The sequence below is a fragment of the Bactrocera oleae genome, chromosome 3 (genome assembly GCF_042242935.1).
Source record: "Bactrocera oleae isolate idBacOlea1 chromosome 3, idBacOlea1, whole genome shotgun sequence".
NCBI lineage: Eukaryota > Metazoa > Arthropoda > Insecta > Diptera > Tephritidae > Bactrocera > Bactrocera oleae.
In genome coordinates this window covers 67301872-67324277 of record NC_091537.1, presented here as the reverse complement: position 1 = coordinate 67324277, position 22406 = coordinate 67301872, and the positions used below count along the sequence as shown (strand labels likewise).

Here is a 22406-nt window from a genome sequence, read left to right as displayed (position 1 = left end):
TATGGAGTAAAGGCCGGATGTTCGAAAATTCTGATATTATTTACATAGGGACTAGATCAAGTTTTCCCCCGATTTTATCTATTTTAGGCACAAAAAAGCACTGTAATTAGTAAACCACGCTTTCTCATTTGCCTTAAGATAACTTATATATATACTTGGCCGATATATGGGTTATAAAGTTATATTAATTCGTGCTTTATTTGTACCATGTACGGGAATGTGAAAGAATCAGATGGTCAGAAATTGTGTTATATAGGGAAATAGGCGTGGTTGTAGTCCACGTTTTACACTTTAACATAGGAGCATAATTTTATAAGGAAGGGATAATATTTTAGCTATGGGAGGGCGTATTTAGTGACGTTATAGATAGCGTTAAAACCTTATTATTTAACGGGAAGGCGGGGTTGTCAACCCTTAATATCAGAAGATCATAGGAATTAAGCCTAGATATTATGAGGTGTGTTAAAAAAATAACGGGAATATAATTATTAATTCGTTTACATTAATGTTGTCATCCCATATGATATTATGTACTGCCAGCGCTTCTTTTAATCGTCGAAACACTTCTCCAACTCGATTTTCGGGATAGCTTTGAGCTCTTTCCGCGATATTCATCTATCTTGCAGAACGACGGCCCTTTTAGGTTCTCTTTATTTTTGTAAATGGGAAGAGTCACACGAAGCCATGTCTAGCCCAAGGCTGGGGCATCGTTACAGTATTGGTTTTGACCAAGAAAATTGCCAAGCTTATCGTATTTCAGTAGCATGTATATCAACATAATAAAAAACAAGTAAGGAAGTTATAAGTTCGGGTGTAACCGAACATTTTACACTCTTGCAACTTGCACGGATCAAAGCCCGGAAATTTACTTCAGGTGTTGGCAAAATTTTGTATTAAAGGAAGTATTGATACGATTTTACTATCGAGAGTACTAGATACTATTAGCGAGAGTTTCATTTATTTATTTTATTATATGAATTTCAATTATATATCTTACACATTGACCGATATTTTCAGTAAAAGTCAACTATAGACATTGGGGTCCACATATTCAGTACCTAGGAGCTTGAACAGTTTTGGTTCGATTTAGACAATTTTTGGTCACAAGGTAGCATAAACGCATTATTCAGGTAAAGTTTTACCGCGATACAATCATTGTTGCTTGATTTGCATAGTGAAAAGTGAAAGAATCAGATGGAATTTAAAACGGTGTTATATAGGAAATGAGCGTGGTTGTTTTCCGATTTCGCACTATAACATAGAAATATGAGAAGAATGTTATGTACCGAATTTGGTTAAACAGATCCCAAGATATGAGTTTTCACCTAAAAGTGAACGGTGCCACGCCTACCGTCTAATTTTGAACAAGGTTCCTATAAAGTCATCTCATACTATCCCAGAGATAAAATTTAATGTCTCTGGCGTGTTTAGTGCTTGATTTAGCGTGCTTTTAGTAGATTTTAACAGTACCGTTATATGGGGAGTGGGCGGGGTTGTCACCCGATTTCACCCGTTTTCGCACTGTCGATAGAGGTGCTAAAACATTCGTTCTCAGTCAATTTTGTTATTATAGCTTTAGCGGTTTAGGAGATATGCACATTAAACCTATTAGAGATCGGGACCACGCCCACTTCAAAAAAAAAAAATTTTAACTGCAAATGCATCTCCCTTATGTGATCTTGTATACCAATGTCTTCCAGTCTTGTATCTTATTGTGGAATCCACGCTTTATTTTGGGGTTTTCAAAAAATAAATAATTGTGCAAAACAGAAGGTCCTAATTTTAATACCTTGCTACGACAACAACAACTTTGGAACTTCTAGAGGATCAGTGTGTTTCCTCAGAATTCGAAATCAGAGTTTTCATTACAAGCTTCAACGCTTTTTATCTATGATCTATATAAAGCGACCTTCCAAAGTTTTACCTCAATTTTCTTTTTAACATCCATGACTACACCCCTGTCTATATTTCATGGGCTTGTCTATCGTCTTCGTAGTAGTAGGAATTGTTAATCTTGTTTTCCTTGGGTATTTTGGGGATCCTTTCTGAGGTAATATTATGAAAGGTTTGCCCAATACTTGCTTAAAGATAATGAACCATACATTGATTGTTCCTTCCAGATAGTTTATTGATGATGCCATTTAATAAAATTACTGCACCTGGTGCTGAAAGATCGCCCAACCGCAGTCTTTACTTTCCGATTAGGAAGTGTCTTTTATAAAACTTCTCGAAGATCAAGTTTGGGTTTTCTGATTTTTATATCCGGCGGTTTTCTTCAAAAAAGATGATTTTTCTAAAAAAAAATTTTAAACAAATTTTAAACAATTTTTTTTTCTTTATTGGTCAAATATAAATAATTTATTTCAATCCGCTGAGATATATTTCTGAAAATACTTTAACTTTAGAGAGAAACATGTTTTAAGCAACAGTTCGTACGATAGTCAAGTATATGTAACCGGAACGGACCCGGATTTATAAGCAACCAAGGACTGCAAGTTCGACTGTATTCGCAAAATTATTTTCCTTATGTTTTTCTTCCGCTTCAATAATAACAATGCATTTAAAGTTACACATCAATGTTTTTCAAATGTGAACTTTTTAAGGTCAGAGTTAAAATAAGTCTCCATATTCTTACAATATAGAATTTTTATTTATTGTATTTTTTATTGGTGCCAACATTTCTCGTATACTTTCAGATTGTATCAAGTGCTAGTAACTATCATCATAATGATTTTGCCATTTAATATTCTTTGGGTATTTCTGCAACATAACAGTTTTGGGCTGCAACTCACTCCAATACAACGAAAATATGCGTTTTTCAGCGCTCTTCTCCAGCAATTGGTTGTCACGCCGCTCTTTCGGAATATACGCCAGCTGCCAGGCCCTATATATAAGCACAAGCCACTTACCACTCATAAAGTAAAAAACTTCAATATAACTTAGTATGCTAAAGCCGTAGAAAAGCGATAGAATGCCACCGAAACGGCCTGGAATACAAAATATTTTCAAGATTTTTTTTAAACAACACTAGTGTGAGGTACTCACTCAACAACGTAACCCAATCGCCTACAATGTCTATGTAAGTCAATTCCGCATACAATTGTTTGAAGAATAATTTCACCAGTGCCAATGGTTCGTCGCTATTAAGACCTTCTCTATAACAAACAAATAAAGTAAATACTACGAAATGTCGCATGAATTCTGTTACGCACAGCAAACCAAAGGTGTACGTATCATTGCCGGTTTTTTTACGCAGTGGTATGTAATTCAGGTAAGTTTTATAGTCGACACCTTCACAGGTCGACATACAAGTGTTGCACTTATCGAAACCGTGCGGCTGCTCCACATAATCGAAGTAAGACCATTGAGTAAACACACGCAACCAGTTTGAGAGGCAGGGCAATTGCAATAGAGTACAGACGCTCGCATTGATGAGTGATGGCGCGAGGAAGGGGCTTACACAACCACAATACCGTTGCATACTTTGCATGCGACAAATGAGTAGACATTCATCGTGCGAGTAATAGGATCTATAGGGTTAAGAATTACAATAGTATATAAATAAAAAGTATATAATATAAAATTAGAATCCTCCACCTCGAGTCTTCTTTTCATTTTCCTTAGATAACATGCCTTACAAATTTACGTCTAATAGAAGTTTAGTAAAGTGATAATTCTATGTTTAGGCTATATATCTAGGTATCAGCAGGAAAATACTGATTTAATGTTCTCATATCGCTGAACGTAAGGAGTATTTAACCTCATTTATATTTGGGTAGAACTATTTCACAATAAAAATTATATGGGTGCTGAGCATTGCGAAGTCGCTGGGTTCTACAAAACTGATGAGTTCGCAAGGGAAGGCTGAACTTTAAATCTCGTCGTTGAGCAAATATCTGTAATTGCGAGGTCGCAAGGTTTGTCTACTCTGGTGTTCGTCTCTCCGAACTCGTAGGGACTCCACCGGTCATTATATGATCGGCACCCATGCAGTATGGCAACATTTTTTAACATTTGTCGAAGTTGTATGAAAGGTAGCAGGATAGAATAATATCAGTACTTCCTTCCAAGCTGTCCTAGGCTGAGACTAGGTTTACTATACATTATCTGCCTCTTCAGTCCATAATTGTCATTACACAAGAGAGGATCAGCCGTAATAACTACATTCATACATTCTACTCTGAACGGTTAAAAACAAGATTATAAATACCACTAACAATACCAGTAAGGAATAGCTTAGCCATCTCTGAAGATTTTATTTTATATCAGCCTTTTAGGGTCAAGTTCCCTCTTTAAATAAGATTTCGACAAAGAAAAATGAACAAAATATCTAAGGAAAGCGAAAGCCATGGCTCTGAAATATCAATAACATACTATAATTGTAAATACTCGCCATTAAATTTATATGACGAATTACCTATTGTATTTATAGCATTACTCACTTATTTAGCAAACGTTCTCCCTCATCCTTAAAATAACAGTGCCTTAGCTCAGGTGAGAAGTTGCGTATAGCATGAGAGGCCTCATAAAATGACGGCTGTATTGCAATCTCCACTAAAGTTCTAGGATTCACCAAAATCTCACCCATGGTATTTGTCATTACAGTCGGATAGTCATTTTGTAGAAACAAATAAAGCTGTAAAATAATTGGGAAATCAAGAGAACAAATTAAACGCAATCGACTTACACGAAATGCATAACTGGTGAATTCGGTATGCCAAAAATCATTCGAATCGCTTTGTATAACAAATTGTACCGAGTTTAGTAGGGAATTAGACTCGAATGTAACATTTTCCAATAACATGCTATTGGCCTTGGTGAAGGCAGATCTTATGCTGAGAATAAAAAAACTAATTTAAAGAGTGTTTTATTTTTTTCGTCTTACTCACATACCTATTCGTGGTATAAGTTTCACGACGATAGTTGAAGAGACAACATGCACCCACCGATATCGAACGTTTTTCAAAATATTTTGTTATATTTACTGTCTTTCCGAAAACCATACCACTAATGATGAGTTCGGGACAGTCGGGCGATAAGTCGAAAAGTATTTCCCGTGTTGGATATTCGCTGCCATTATACATGCTCGTCAGTATATTATGAAGTTGACCAAGTCGGGGATCGCTATCACTATACCTGTCTAAAGGGTAGAGAAAGAAGCCGGTAAGCAGCTTCAAATGTTCAGCCATTTCACTGACATTTTTCGCAAGTAGATTGGGTTGAAGTCTTTCCTGAGCTGCGAAGCTAAAAATGAAGGTTTGGGAGAAATATAAATATACATACTATATATAGATATATACAATATAACAAAAGAATAATGCAAGTACATAAGATGGAGTAAAAAATAGAGTAATGAGTACAAAATAGCGATTTTGAACAAAATTGTTTAAACTAGTTAATAAATATATGACTTCTCTAATATATAAATGAAAAAGTTATGGAATGCTTCAAGCATATTATTTGCTTTATATACTCTTGACAAAATTCTATCTTCAAAAATAAAAAAATGGTTTAGAAATGGTATGAGTTTTGGTAATCAATCAATCGTTTACGTCGCTACTACTGTATGCCTATCAGTAATCAACTGCTCTCCTGCTAGGATATCACATAGCAAACTATCATAATTTAAAGCATTCATCCACATCTGAATCAAATCCTCGCGCAACATTATAATATTTCTCATAGTTTCAGCGACTAGAAAACGCGTATTTTTGCCAACTTTTATCGGGGAGGATTTGATAAATAAACAAAAAGAAATGTATATTTACAAATTTGGATGTACAAGACTTTAATAATCAGCTATTCATTTTGAAAAATTTAGGATTCCTTTTTTCCCGGAGCCGATCTCCAAAGGGACCTACGAAAAAAGGTATCTGGCGGTGAGGAAGATTTTTCTGCATAAAATTATCTTAAATTCAAAAGCCAAAAAATGTATTAAATAGATGAATGATCGAAGGACTAGTTAAAATTTAGATTTTTGATAAAATAGCGGCTTCCCAAAAAATGACGAGTTTAGCAAAACAAAATAAATTTACACTATGTGGCATCCCAAACTAAATTATTATAAAAAAATTTTATTCTTTCGATTATTACCTTATAAATATGTTTGAAAAAGTCGTGTGAAAATTTCAAATTTCGACTAGTTCAGCCGTTGTGGCGCACCGTCTGTAAAAACAGTGTTTCAAGAAAATCGCGCTTAAAAGTTTGAGAGTCGATTACACACAGTTAAAAATTCTTACAAATACGCTCATATCTCCGAAATTATTTGCCTGATCAATTTAAAATTTTCGGAGAATATTATCAACAGCATTTATATTCGATATATATACGAGTATAAAATAATCGAATATTTGAATTGCACAAGTGGATATAATCCCTCAATTCTTAAAACTCTCGAATATACTCAACAATCCTTAATATATGTTTAAATTGAAAAAAGACACCCTACCACGCCTTCCAGTTCAATTTTCATCCCACCAATTTAACACTAGAAGCCATAGACTCAACAGAATAAAACCAGACACAGACTAAAAATATAAAGTGATGAAAAGTTGCTGCGACAAAAACAGTGTTTACTATAGCCAAAGATATCGTATACAAAATTTAGTCCTGATTGGAAACGGCTATTGGTCGCATATGAGTTAGAGACCAGATTTTCCTTAGTTTGATTTTTAGAACCACCTTACGACTACTGTATATTATCTATTGTTTCAATAATAAATTATTCGAATGCAAAATAAACTAACCGCATTTTATAGCGTTTGCCTAATATGTATATGTATGTGTATGTATATAAACATTATCCATCTAGCTACTTCTCTAAGTGTTATAACTTAAGATAGTTCAGTGGTGAACTATTAATTTATCTGCATTCTAGTTCGGGTATATACAGACAGACAGACATAGCTAAATCGACTCAGCTCGTCACGCTGATCACTCATATATATATTTATAGGGCCTCCGATGTTTAATTCTGGGTGTTAAAAGCTTCGTGACTTTCTGTTCATTTCCGTTTGATGAGAGAGAGCTTCCGACTTATCTTGAACTATTATATTAAATATGACAAAACTACAACACTACAGACTACAAATAGCTTACGCATCCACCATCTCTGGATCTGTCTGTCCACAGCGGCTTCTTCATATTCTTAGACCTCAAAGAAATGATCGATGAAAAGAAATCGTCGACACCGAGGCTTAATATCGACGAGTTGGAAGATAGCAAAGAAAAGAAGATTTCGTGTACCGCTCTTGATGGACTCTTTGTTTAATAATAAAATGGAATCATAAAAAAAGTATGTGATTATTTATCAATTTCCCGATAACTATCATGTTTGAAATACTTCGTACCTATTTTCGGACGTTGATATATACGAGTATCACTACCATAGAGGTATATACTTTGACAGAATGTTTTGAGCATAACACAAATTTTTTTCGTAGCAGCCATTGGGCGGGTTGGAGAGAATTTTTATTATAATATTTAAACTAAGATCTTTAAAACTATTATATCAACATTAACTGCTCTTATATTCCTTAAATGCTGAATTGTTACTTCATTTCTAAATTTTAACATTTTACGATTATAAACATCCCTAACATATGTACATATCTTAATATGTATAAGTGTAAGCTTTTAATCACTATTGGCACCAAAGTTGTTTACTCAAAATATCTATGACTCTACATCAACTCATTGCTCTAATTGTCCACCACAACCAGCAACTTTCTTGCTTTATCATACTACCGTTATATGCTAGCAAATGCCCCGTGGTGCTATAGTCGATAAAACCTATAAAATAGCTGACGCTGCAGGTGCGAACGTTCATTTGTTTTCAACGCACACAACATGTGGCAACAACTGGGACTGATAGCATTGCTCGGCTTGGCAGCCGTTGATAACTTCGCGACTGCAGAGCGCGTACGCTACGACAACTATCACGTCTATCAACTGCAGCCGAAGACTCCCGCACAATTAGCCGTCGTTAAAGAGCTCGATGGCACGAGTGACGCATTTATTTTTCTAGACGCGGTACACTGGGTAAATACAAGAATTAATGTGCTTGTGGCGCCGCAAGGTATAGCTGATATTTTGGGTGTACTACAAAGTGCCGATGTACCGCATCAACTGATCGAGGAGAACGCACAGACGAGCTTAGATTTGGAGAAGGAGCTTGTGGCAGATCCCAATCGGCGTAGCGGTGATTATACTTGGCGTGAATACCATGAGTTGGACGACACTTATGCCTGGTTGCGTACGCTAACAGAAAAGTATCCCGAGCAAGTGAGTCTATTCGTAGCCGGCAAGTCGTACGAGGGACGTGAAATATTAGGCGTAAAGATATCCTATAGTAGCAGTCGCGCTGATGAAGCAGCTCGCGCAACGAAACCCGGCATTTTCATCGAAGGCGGCATGCATGCACGCGAATGGATCAGTCCGGCTACTACAACCTACATTATTAATCAATTGCTGACGAGCACCAACGCTGATGTGCGTAAAGTGGCCGAAAGCTACGTGTGGTATCTGGTGCCGCATAGCAATCCAGATGGTTATGTGTATACGCATACCACCAATCGGTTGTGGCGTAAAACACGAACACCATATAACAACTGTTTCGGCGCAGATCCAAATCGTAATTGGGATTTTCATTGGAATGAGGTTGGCTCCAGTAATAATCCCTGTTCGGAGACTTATGCTGGTCCCAAAGCATTCTCAGAGATTGAAACACGTACTCTAGCCGACTACATTAGCACGCTGAAGGGACAATTACAGTTGTACTTATCATTTCATTCGTATTCACAACTTTTACTTTTCCCTTATGGACATACGGGTGAGCTGCCACCAAACTATAAGGATTTGAAGCGTGTTTTCGATGTGGCTGTTTCCGCGGTTTCGAAACGATATGGCAGTAGATATACTGGCGGTAATGTTTATGACGCCATCTATCCAGCTGCAGGTGCCAGCTTAGATTGGGCTTATGGCAAAATGAAAGTACCCTACTCATATTGCTTTGAACTGCGTCCTTCGGGTTCTGCACTCTGGTCGGGTTTCCGTCTACCAGCTGATCAAATTATACCTACTGGTGAGGAGATAATGGATTCTATGTTAGCGATGATTAAGGAGATTGGTTCTTCGGCCAGAATTTAGAGTTGATATTTTGTGAAATTAATATTTAAAGCTTTCTTATATTTTAACAATTGGGGTATTCAGAATGAACATGTTAATCTGGTAACTCGTTAGTTAATACTTAGTTAAAACTCTTAACTGTAAGCATACTTTTTGCTCTATCTCAGTAGTCTGGTATGTTTGTTTCCAAAACCGTTGATAAAATTTTAGTAAATACTTACTTTTGAAAAATTTGTCTAAAATTATTTTGTAGCAAGAAGAAAATGTATTTTCTCGCAATGAATCAAATGAAGTTTTTAGCCAACGACGCAAAACAAACAGCTTATGTGATGTTACTAAGTAACGAAAAAATTATCAAGCTTGCTATCCTGGTAGAACGATATACCGAATAACGACTAACGAATTAACAAAGCAAAAGCAAAAAGTATTCGGACCAATACCCCTAATATTTTGTGAATAAAAGTAAAAATAAAATAATAGTGAAAGCTATTCATTTAATAGGCTGCATACATAGTTTTTGTTTGGAGATTGTAGTGTGGCCTTGGAAAATAATCTGTGCCAAATTTCTTGAAGATATCTTGGCAAACAAATAAGTTTTCCTTACAAGCACATAATTTTCATCGATCGGTCTGTATGACAGCTGTATGCCATTGTTGTCTGATATTAGCCGTACCGACAAATGAGCGAGTTTTTTTTGAAAAAGGACGTGTGCAAAATTTCGCGTATACTTGTATACAGACAGACGGCCATGGCTAAATCGATTCTACTAGTCGTGCTGGTCATTTATATACATATGTACATTTGGCTATGAAAGGAAACCGCTATGCTGACTTTGATGCCATCCAAAAGGCGACGACCTTCTTGAACGTGCAAAACGTTGTATTCAGGCGGAAGGAGACTATTTTGAAGGCGACCAATAAATTTTTCAAAAAAAACAAATAATATTCATTTTTTAATAAAAGTCCTGAAACTTTGGAATTGCACCTTGTATGTATGTATATACTTTATAGGGACTCCGACGGTACCTTTTGGCTATTCAAAGTTTAATCATCGTCGTCTTTCAAGCACCAGTCTGCATAAAAATATCTTATATATCTAACATATATCATTCATTTCGAGTTCCTCTAACAGGTTAAAGTTCTGTAATATGTTCCTGTAGGAGTGTTACCCGAAAAGCTAAATACAAAATTTCACTAAGTTATAGTCATTGGCCTTGACTTTACGCATTGATTTGTGAAACCCTAAATCGATCTGATTTTGTAAATTTTCTTACCTAATAATTTAGAATCTTTAGAAGATTTAGTTATTATTCAATTTTGCCATAAAGCGGGTTCTTCCAATTAACATTTCGATAAAATACACATAAATATGGTATTTGACTATGTATTTCGAACAGTGTTATCGGAGAGTTCCAACCAACGATCTACAATTAATCTAAACGTAATTAATTTAGATAAGGACAACGACTTTCCCGAAAATTAGCAGATACCTTTAATAATATGTACATAATGACAATGTATAGAAAACATTGAAGATAAATGTAAGAAAAAAATTTGTGAAAGATTTAATAGACATTTATCTATGCGCCTTTTGTAGCACATTGAAGTCCGGTATAGACCCAAGAATTGATTGATTTCTTTACGAAACTTATATGCTTCACTTAGGAAGCGACGTTTCTGATTATATTAGGGTTTGTAATTTTAACCGATAGAGCTCTTCCGAAAATTTTATGGATGAGCTGGTTTTTTATAGGAGTCAGCTATATTGAAAAGATTACGTAGAATAATACTTGTAATTACAGAATCCTTAAGGAGATTGAAGTCAACATCATGGACAAATCTAAACTGTATGAACGTAATAAATAATGTAAGCAAGTAAAATTTAAGGATAGGAGATAGATCTCTGATCATCTGATCATCTTGTTCCGGACCGAGAAACACCGATTCGTACGAAGTAAAAATTCCTATTTACTATCTGATCATCTGGTTCCCTATATTCGTGCAAAGTTTTATGTCAATTAGTGTATGTTTGGCAGCTGCGTGTTTATGACGTGAAACATTTGTCTGGAGATTTTTACTATATGAAATTTTTTGGTTACGGGAATAGTTGAAAAATTTGCAGAAGTGTTTTAGTAAATCTACTTTATCACTAATACAAGTATTTTAGTAGCACAATGCATTCAATTAAGGTCTTGAAGTCATCGATAACGCATTCGAATCGACTATTCACCTCTACTAATGACGATAAGTTCGCAAAAGTAAAGAAACGATTCTTGAAAATATTCGTGTCGGCATCAGAGATATGGCAGATGATTCCAAATCTCTTATGGATAGACTGATCACGTTTTGGTTAATATTTTGTATTTGAAGCGTGGAAATGCTAGCTACCAAAATATCTGAATGTCCTGTAAACAACGACGTCGAGAGTAGGTTGAGGTTGGCGTTCTAAAAATGTCAAAAAACGAAAAAAACCAATATTTGCGGAAAGCACATGAAGGCCGAGGCTTATAATAAGGTATAGAAAATCGGATTAAGCGTTGGAATGTTTTTTATCAGTCTGGATCAAATGATGATGGAATGGTAAAGTAAAGATAGTCGTGGTTATAAACATTTTGGTTTAAATGAGTTCATCCCGTAAATCAGAATAGCGTCTGAATTTGTCCTTTTGCGCTCGCGGATGGTTTTTTAAATGTTGAGATCGTGATAAAGCTATATTACCGAAGTGTTTAGGAACTTATTAAATTATGCTTAAAAGAACACGGAACCAAGACCAATTACAAAATTTTATCTATTGGATCCTGAATAAATTCTCCAATTTGTTAGGGAGCACACCCCACCAATCTTAAAACATTTCACCACTTCACTCATAATCGCATGAATAATTTAAATAAAAATGCTATTGAATTGTATACCAGGTTAATACATCTTTAATATTAAATTATTGTTATAAATATATAATTATAAATTATAATGAAATTGACCGTATTTATATAGGTAACGACTTAACGCATATGTCCGAAATAAATCAGCATTACGAGTTATCAAAGGTGTCGCTTGCTGTAGTTCGATCGCACGCGTCAACCCGCGAAAAACCGAAAAATAAATGTTGATGTGGCGCTCAGGGTCGTAGACGAAAACGAAAAAAGTTGAATTGAAGATCCCATATCTTTTTTATTGTTGATTGTGTGTGGTGGTAACTAGTGTGGTGACATCCTATGTAGTGTGGTCGGGTATGTTGTGAGTGTGAGTAGTGTTCCAAGGTGTGCTGTGTTGTACAAGTATTAGGGTCTGTCATTATTTACCTTGAGGTCCGTTTATACCCGAAACTACCTATTTTTATAAAAAAAACGTCGTTTTAAAGTTTAGTTGAGTTCGTGAAAGAATCGAAAGATGGACTGACTTCGTTAACGTCAATATTTCTGCAGTAATATATTAATGAAGCATAAATTTATTAAAATTATTGTGAACAATTTGAATACTTCTGTCCAACTAGTTTGAGACTCCAGATCGAGATCTTCGAATCGATTTTTTTTTGTGTAAAACTAGAAGACCCCAGCCACGTTTGGCTGTGGCTAAGGTATAATTAAATTTTATTGAGTAAGCTCTTTAATTTAGTAAAATGATATTCTCAAAATTAATTTCGGCTGATTTACTGATTTAAGTAATTATTTTGTGCGTCTGGGAAAATACGGCCAATTAAATAATTTTGTCCGTGTACAATAGTGCAGAAATTGTCTGGCAGTTTAGGGCATTTCATATTTGGATGCAGTTAGTAAATGCTCAAAAAGATTATAAACATTTTTATGTTTCCGATCGCCACCAAACTTTACAGGATCACTCGCTGGGCCATCTTGAAGATCGTCCGTTTCGGAGCTTATAATATATTGGAATACTCCTGTATACTATTAAATATTTTATTATCATCAGTATCATTACTCTGCTTAGCAAGCGTTTCTCTTGTGTTCATAAATCCACTAAGACCTCATAAATCAAAATCAAGTTTCAGGTGGCGAGTTGCGTCAATGGGGGTAGCATAATCGTCTTCTCCATGAAAAACTAAATGTACATACTAATTTTCGTAACAATCGGTTAAACTATGCAGAAGTCGGTACATTGCAGCGTCACCTATTGGCGAGTTACAAACCTTCTCCGTGAAAAAATAACATACCAATTTTCATAATGATCGGTCAAATAGTTTCTAAATCTATCGATTTCATAATATTCACATCCTTCTTTATAAAAATAGATGTGTATAAAAGAACACGAAAAGCTGACCTTTGGAGCTTCAAAAACGTGTTAATTTTTTGTAGTAATATGTTAATGAAGCCCAAATCAACTATAGTTAATGAGAATTATTTGAGTACTAGCTCAAGATTGCAGGTCGAACGATTTTTTTTGCGCAAAATGTTTATGAATGTTGCAAAACGACGTTGAAAGTGACGGAAACACTGATGTCTGCGTGATGTAAAAATTATACATCCGGTTAAAATTTTTTCAAAGTGTAATCTCCTAATTATTGTAATTGTTATCAGTAACACTATTTTAGTTGTGGTCCTATTTTCAAGTGCGTATTATTCAATCAATTTGAAACTTACTACATTCACCATAAATTATATACAGATAGTATATTATATCAGCAATAAAGTGAGCTTATCAGACATAATTTAATATTTAGCGCAAGTAGGTAAATCATGGTTAGTTGGATTAAAAAAAAAATTCAAAGAGTTAAGACTCACAATTATGATAATGCAAGAATTTTAATCTATAAATGCGCGACGTTTATTCTATATCAAATTAGTTTCGAATACCTTTTCAAACTAAACAAACTAATGTCGCTGAAGATCGGTTTAATAACGCTGCTCTGCCTAACGGTGGTGGTGCTAGAGACGTGTAGTGCTGAACGCGTACGCTATGACAATTATCGGGTGTACAAGATCCAGGCGACCGATCTCCAAGGCTTGGAAATACTCAAACAAATGGAGGACACAGACGTTGTTCTCCGCTTCTTAGATGGAGTGCACAAAATGGAGAGCGCAATAAATGTGGTAGTACCGCCAAATAGGGTGTCAAATTTTCTCGCCATTTTGACCAACAATAAAATCACATATGAGCTGTTGGAGGCGAATTTACAAAACGCTATAGATAAGGATTATGCGCAACTTGCGAACCGCGCTACCGGGGATCGTTGGACAGCATATCAAACTTTGAATAGCAATTATAATTGGCTGATATCTTTGACCAGGTCTTATCCCGGTGTGGTAACATTGATCGAGGGTGGCAAATCGTATGAGAAACGTTCGATTTTGGGTGTCAAAATCTCCTATCTGAATGAATTGAAACAGAAACCGGGTATTTTCTTGGAAGCCGGTATACATGCACGTGAATGGATTGCGCCTGCGACAGCAACATATATTATCAATGAACTTTTGACAAGCAATAATACCAAAATTCGTGAGTTGGCGGAGAGCTACGATTGGTATATTATACCACATGCCAATCCCGACGGTTATGCCTACACACAAACTACCGATCGGATGTGGCGTAAAACGCGTCAACCATATGGCACTTGCGTCGGTGCAGATGCCAATCGGAATTGGGATGTTTATTGGAATACTGTGGGTGCTAGCAGTAATCCCTGCAGTGAAACATATGCCGGACGTGCGGCGAATTCGGAAATCGAAGTCAAATCATTGTCCGACTATATTACTTCGTTGAAGGACAAAATCCAATTGTATATATCTTTCCACTCATTCTCGCAGTATTTACTTTATCCGAATGGACATACTGCCGAACTGCCCGATAACGTCAAAAACTACCAACAAGTTTATAACGCGACTATAAAGGCGATAAGTAAACGTTATGAAACTGTCTATACTGGCGGTAATATATATAATGCGATCTACCCGGCAGCGGGTTCAAGTGTGGATTTTGCTTACACAAAGTTGGGCATACGCATGGCCTTCTGCTTTGAATTGCGTCCGAATAGTAGCTTCAATGGCAATGGCATGGAATTGCCTGCCGAGCAAATAAAACCAACTGCTGAGGAGCTCGTCGACGGTTTGCTGGCAATGGTGGCGGAAGTCAAGTCTTTGGGTTACTTCGAACTAATTAATGGTGAAGAAGTGCAGTTTTTGTAGAGTGTAAACCAAATAGCGCAAATAAATGATAATGTTTAATAATAATCAACTTGCCTGTTAAGTTTTCAGTGAGTGGATGTAGGTATAATTCTTGTAAGATTACGATAAGATATAGATTATAAAAAAATATCATAAATAAAAATTATAATTTGATTCTAACGTTTTTATTAGGTGTTTATCTAAGGTTGTGCCCAAACTGACCCCGAGTTTAAGTGAATTTTTCTCTTTTTATAAATGTAATATATAAGTTTGTATATTCAGAGCATGGAGTAAAATTAAATAAGTTAGACTGGTTCTCCATACATTTTTTTCGCATGAACTGTAATGTAAAAGAGTTTCAAGTTTCCTTTTTTGAAATGTTATGTATACATATGTACACATACAATTTGGACATTCAAATTTTAAATTATATGAAAAAAATACTTCTACCTGGTCCTATCTTAGGTTATATGGATGATCCCTCAGCATGGCGGCGAGACAACGCTTTGACGGTTATGTACAGTCCTTTGTCGAGTCAGACGGAAAAAGCTACTGCAGTTGGATATCAGCTGTCGGCAAAAACGCTCTGAATCTATCACAAATCTGGCGCCTTATTTCTATTTTTGCCATATCATCTGGATTTCTAAAAGTATATGTATATGCGATCCAAAATGTTGTTTCATTGATCTGGCAAAAGCAGGGTATTCGAGGAGGAAATGTTGAGATGCTTTTACATTTCATCTTCTTCCAAACACCTGATGCAGCTAGCATCCGGTAAGACGATCAATATTACCGCTTGAAACCTAATCATACAGTGACTAACATAAGCCGCTAACCTTTGAGACTGAAGTACCTGTCCTAGCAAGCCCATCAGCCTTACAGTTTTCTACAACACCGCAGTGGCCAGGCACTCAAAACAGTCTAATCATAAAATAACTTGACGCTAGAGATAAGGAGTCTAGTCATCCTTACACTAGTCTTGAGCGCAAAGTCAGCGAACACAAGACTAATATCGCTGCCCTACTATCGGAGGGGATAGTCCCGCTCCGGAGCAGTAGATCTACTGCTACCTTTATGGCAGTCACCTCCGCTTGAAAGATGCTGCAGTGGACCTTTTTTTATTGCAGGCAAATTTCTCGCCATTTCAATGGTTTCTGCACAGATCTTATAATGCAAAATATATGTTATTCAATAAAGATAATGAAAACTATAATAATTTAATTTCTCTATCAAATTACGTCAGTAGCCTTTTATATTTCGGGATTTGGCATCCCTAGTGCTGCAATGTGGCAACTCACAACTTTGTCGAAAAGTTTGACATTTTTGATGTTATACATACTCAGAACGTTTTGACATACGAGCACTATATGCGTTGTCTATAGTAATTTAAAATATTCATCTCGGAAAAAATTAAATTAAATCGCGAAAACGCGATTACTTTTTACAACTTTCGGCGTAGATTAACGCAGCAACAGTGCATCGATGAATTTAATTAAATTTTTGGCGATGAAGCTCCATCAAAGACCAGTGTTTATCGATGGTATGGTGGAATTCCCCAGATAAATTGAATCGGGGTCGCAGATCACTCCAAGACGTCGTGAAGATCGTCCAAAATCAGTTATTGTTCCGGCAACTATTGATGCTGTGCGCAAACTGATATTGCAAGATCGTCATGTGACCTATCGTGAGATTGAGATAACTATAGGCATTAGTTGAACCACTGTATATGCAAAACATACAATATCGCATGAACATTTGACTGTAAAAAAATTGTTCGCGTTTGATTCTACACAATTTGTCAATCGCTCAGAACAAGGCTCGTGTTGATTGGTCAGTTGAATATGGAAAAAGAAAATACTGTGGCGAAAACGAATACCAGAAGAAATCAGAATCGACGATAAACTGGCAGAAGCAACTAGACAGCGAATTCGTAGTTGCCAGAATGTTCTAGTAGCAAACTTTTGTTAAAAATTTACTATATAAGGGCTGCCGGATTGTGCAGCAGAGGACAGTGCTAATTAGAGTGTTGCTGTGTAAAAAGCAATTAAGCTTTAAGTGTTAAGTTGTTGGAAATAAAAGTAAAAATAAGTCTATAGCCATTAAATTGGGACCTTAATTTAACAATCCAGTGATTGAACTCAAGAGTGAGTTACAGGTAGACGATGCAATTACATACGTTACAATTGGTGTCAGAAGTGGGATTTTCAAATAAATTCCCAAGGAGATAATTATTTGAAAATGACCAAGTATAACGATCTGAAGATTCCACAACTGAAAAAGGAGCTGGAGCAACGTGGATTGGCGACAAATGGATTAATAACTGAATTACAATCCCGGTTGAGAGAGACCATGGAGGCGGAAAACATTAATGTTGAGGAATATGTCTTTCACATGGAATTAGAGGAAGAGACAACAAAGATAGAAGAAAAGGTTGCCTTTTTTTTGGGAAGAACTGGACATGTCACAGCCATACCACTTAAAAAACGTAGAATAGTAAATTATGAGTAATATACAACCATTTGTTTGCCAATTGTCTATCAAGAAACCTGGAAAACCAGCCGACGAAGACCGATCACTCTTAACCACGATAATGTAAGCTCTCACACATCGACTGAAACAATTGCATTTTTGGGCACTCCAATCATCGATTTGATGAGTCATCCACCGTATAGTCCTGACTTGGCACCGAATGATTTCTTTTTATTCCCGTACGTAAAAAATAAACTCAAAAGTCAACGTTTTTCGACATCGTTTTTAAGAGGCGGTTGATACGTTCAGAACGCATGTTTTGGAGTTACCTCGATCAGAGTGGCAAAACTTCAGTAATTGGTTCAAACGCATGCAAAGGTGTGTAGATTTTAATGGAGAATATTTTGAAAAGCAATAAAGCGATTTTCGACGATTAATATTTGTTTTTGTTCTTCGCGCCATCTATCGGTTAAATTTTTGATACCAATATATTAAATAATGTGATGAATATGGAAAAATATGACCTCCGTCAAACCATTCTGTGTATTTATTATTGTTTTTTCTTTTCAACGAAGGGCAAGCCGTTTTTTCGCTACACTCCTTGAACATATTATGAGGATATCTTGAATAGTATAAGTCGTTTTTAAATAGTTTTGCTTTATATACTTTTACAAAATTTACAAAATTTTACATTGTGCACAAACCGAATCGATAAAAAGTGAAGTTTGATCTCCCTATGTCATTTAGTGTGTGTGTGGCAGTTTTGTGCTTACGACCCGATTTTTAACAAGAAGAAAAATTAACAACGAGTTTGCTTGAAATTTTGTGTTTCCAATGAAATCACAGTTATGGAGTCGTTGAAAATGTTGCAGGAGGGTTTATAGGGAGTATACTTTATCACGAACATGAGTATTTGAGTGGCACAAAGTATTCAATGAAGGAGTGAATTCATCGAAAACTTGATCATTCGAGTCATTCATCCACCTCTGTTAATGACGATAACATCGAAAAAATTAGAGAAACACTGCTTGAAAATCATCATGTTAAAATCAGATCGATAGCAGAGGATCTTAATATCTCTTATGGAACGACTCAAAACATTTTGCTTGATGATTTGTATAAAAATCGTACCTATATATAGATTAGAATAAATATGACCTATTTAAAATCGATGTAATTTAAAAAGTATGCTATGTTAACATTTGTTTAAAAGCTATTTAATAACCAAATTATAAATATAAAATATTAATAATAAAATATATGTACATACAGGTTGGTTAGTCTCAATAAGAAATAGCACTACTAGCTCCAATTTTTTTTTAAGTTGGTACATCTGTCGTAAAAACACATGCAAAGTTACAAGTCATTCTGTTACTTAATTCTTTGTTTACAAACCATTTGAAGTTGACGTGTCAGATTATATTGAATATCGCGCAGTGATAAGATCCTTTGTTTCGAAAGGTTTAAAAGCAAAGGTAATTTATGAACAATTGTTAGTAGTGTATAAGGAGTCCTCATCTTCAAAACGCGCCGTTGAATTTTGAGCTGATGAATAAAAATGTGGTCGTACTAGGCTTGAAGATGATCCACGCGAAGGACGACCAAGAACCGCAACCACACCAGAAATAATAGACTATACTACCTCTTCAGAAACCTGAAACAATTCCTTCGTGGAAAGCGTTTTTCATCAATTGAAGAAGCAATTACAGCCGTAGAGGGGTATTTTGCAGAGCTTCCGGAAAGTCATTATAGGGATGGTATAAAATTATTGGGGGATCATTGGAATAAGTGTATTGAAGTTAAGGGAGATTATATTGAATAAAAATATATATTTCGTAACAATAACAATATTTTTTCATTTTGAGCGCAGAAACTTTTCAACAAACCTATATGTGGATATATGTATTTGTGTTGTGTATGTTGTACTCACACCTGCTCCGCAAAGCGCATCATTTTGTGTCGGCTTATCTTATTTGCACTGCAAATAGCAACAGCCGGGAATGGGCTATTGGCAACATGCACCAGTTTTGTAGACATACGAACCTCAGTTGGTTGATCCAAATATTTAATAATTAAATTGATAATTATCACATGAGTGACAATAATAATGCTGGATAGGAAGATAAACCAAAGGTGCCTGAAAGCAATGGTTAAAGAAATAAATAAATATTATTGGTTTTATTTAGAAAACATGTAGGGAATATATAAGCTTATGAATTGTGAGTCAAAAATCTAATATCGAATTTAATTATAAAAGTTGTCGGTGAGTATTCAAAGTTTCCCTCATAAATATTGGCCTTACAAAGCACACAATTTCCTAAAACATCTACCTCATGGATTTTACCTTTAAAAGCATTTGAGAATACGAGTTTTTAATGATGATTTAAAAAAAAATGATGCTTTTATAAAATTAAGGTAAAAATTATGCCTTTCACGGTTATTTTTTCTTCGTATATAGGCTATTTTTAACCCATAAATTCGATATTAGTTTTTTTGTGACTTACTCTAAAGTATATGTATGTATGTACATATACAAATTAAAAATATAAAAATAATTTCCTAAATTATTTAATTTTTTTAACAACTCACTTCGCGAAGGGGATCGGAGAGGTGGATAGAAATATTTTCAAGCCATGTATGCCACTTTCCTGCAAAAATTCACGCACAAGTTTACCATATAATTTTCTTAAAGAAACAAAAGTTTTAATCATTATAGTGATCAATGTTGGATGACACCAAACAGAATTTTGGAAATTAAACTGTGACTTTTTAACTCGGTCATGTGTAGTTATAGATGAATTATGATAAATCGCTTAGTGTGTTTTGAACAAAATTGTAGCGTTAAGTACCAATTCATACCCATAATTGTGTGTTATTACTGATTGTATAGTATTATAATTGCGTGTGCAACAAAATGATTGACAAATTGCTACCTTTTAGTCAGATAATTTAATCGTAATAATAAAGTAAGTACTTTTTAATATATACGTTAATTATTTATGGTTGATTTAAGGAAAATATCATACATACATATTTTTTGTGTTTTTTAAAAGCCTGCATTTTCTAAAAGACTTACATATACATAAATGTGTATGTATTTCCTTAGTAACAACGTGTGTTTCATGTTAACAGTGGATAGAAGTTTCCTGCTTCTGAAAGTTCATAAACTTTTTAGAAACATGTATTGATACAGTATTAATCCAATCTTCTGTCTAATATCAATAAACAAAAAAAATTTATTTAACATAAAACAACAAAGTTATGAAAGAACCGAAGAATGTCGGTTTTAGCTGCACCGAATCTATAATACCCTCCACAGGTGCTTTCTTATGGTAGCTATATGTATAACTAAATTTGAAAACGTATTGGAAAACGGTCAAGTCGAATTAAGATTACTTATGTTTGTGACAGACATGCGTTAACAATGCTATACTACGAACGAATACCAGATACATATGGACACACATATGTGTCTCCAAATACTATGTAGCACTTTACCATGTGAGAAATGTAGTATATTGCTGGTAACAATACTATCATATTTCAAAATGGTTATTTAAGAAACACAGCTAAAAAAAGGTAACGCACCTAAATAAATGCTTTTGCACAAAAGCTCTTCACAATATTCTGTTAAAATGACAATAAAAATTTAATAAATAAAAATGGGAAGTATGAAAAAAGCGCATTTAACTTAGCACTGCCGAATGAAAGTCCTTAATTAAAGTTTGAGATGAATGGAAAAACTGCTCGGAGTTTATGAATATGAATATACAATAGCCATGCGTTTAAGAAAATGTGCACGCACCTTGAATTATCTTCTGCCTATGAAACAAAGCTAATATTTGAGTTTACAACATTGCTATATGTGTCATCAACCGTTGTAAACAAAATACCATAGTATTTGTATTATGGTATTGTTACCTCATGTCTGTCACTGGCATTAATAATCTTTTTATGAAGATCTTTATCTTGATTGAAGGTTGTAGCGTTGGTCAATAATACATGTAGAATTTCGTGAAGATATCTTATCAATTAAAAAAGTTTTCTGTCCAAGGACTTGATTTTGATCGATGGTGGTCCGATATCGCCGGTTCCAACAAATGAGCATTTTTTGGGGAGAAATATATGAGAGCGAAATTTCAAATCGGTATCTCAAAAACTGAGTTATTAGTTTGCGTATATATAGACAGACAGACAATTGAATGGACATACGGATATATTAGGAGATTAACTCGTCACGCTGATCATTTATTTATATATATGCATATAGTATAATAATAATAGCAAATAACTTTTTTAAATTTAAACTTTTATTACATCGTCTCAAACTTTTTCGTCTGTGTGTGGCACGTCGCTACTTATCAGTAATAACATCCTTACAAGAACAGTAACAGTCACCTGACCGGTAATATGACAGTCACTGCTGAAAAAATTTGGTCAGCGCGCAAATCAAAGTTTCTATCATTTTCTTAAGAGCCTTGTGCAAAAACTGATGTAAACAAACGTATGTATGTGTGTTTGCATCTCTCTTTAACACATGGGTATTCGGAATTGATTCACTATATATCTATACTGCTCACCTTTAGGTCATTTTCTGAGTCAATGTTAACCATAAATCCATTAAAGCTGAAAATTGTTTGTTATGACTGTAAATCTATCACAAGTGAAAAATTCTTTTGCGCAATAGATAATATAA

The 22406-nt window shown here is 35.0% G+C and overlaps 3 protein-coding genes and 1 long non-coding RNA gene across 4 annotated transcripts in view; 3 read left to right on the top strand and 1 right to left on the bottom strand.

The window, feature by feature from the left end:
• LOC138856276 (uncharacterized) overlaps positions 1-22406 on the top strand; it is a 534605-nt gene that overhangs the window by 500623 nt on the left and 11576 nt on the right. The gene's annotated exons all lie outside the window — the stretch shown is intronic.
• Positions 2676-20498, bottom strand: ppk18 (pickpocket 18). The gene is made up of 8 exons (XM_014239171.3): positions 20300-20498; positions 19641-19847; positions 4894-5244; positions 4688-4835; positions 4443-4636; positions 3213-3530; positions 3046-3155; positions 2676-2987 (listed from the first exon to the last, which is right to left on the bottom strand). Exons 1-8 carry the CDS (start codon positions 20419-20421, stop codon positions 2710-2712), a joined length of 1728 nt encoding a protein of 575 aa, XP_014094646.2. The 5' UTR covers positions 20422-20498; the 3' UTR covers positions 2676-2709.
• On the top strand, positions 7797-9631 carry LOC106620629 (zinc carboxypeptidase A 1-like). Its single transcript, XM_014239173.3, has one exon. It carries the CDS (start codon positions 7849-7851, stop codon positions 9145-9147), a length of 1299 nt encoding a protein of 432 aa, XP_014094648.2. The 5' UTR covers positions 7797-7848; the 3' UTR covers positions 9148-9631.
• Positions 13914-15307, top strand: LOC106620628 (zinc carboxypeptidase A 1). The gene has a single exon (XM_014239172.3). The coding sequence runs from the start codon at positions 13955-13957 to the stop codon at positions 15260-15262; it is 1308 nt and encodes a 435-aa protein (XP_014094647.2). The 5' UTR covers positions 13914-13954; the 3' UTR covers positions 15263-15307.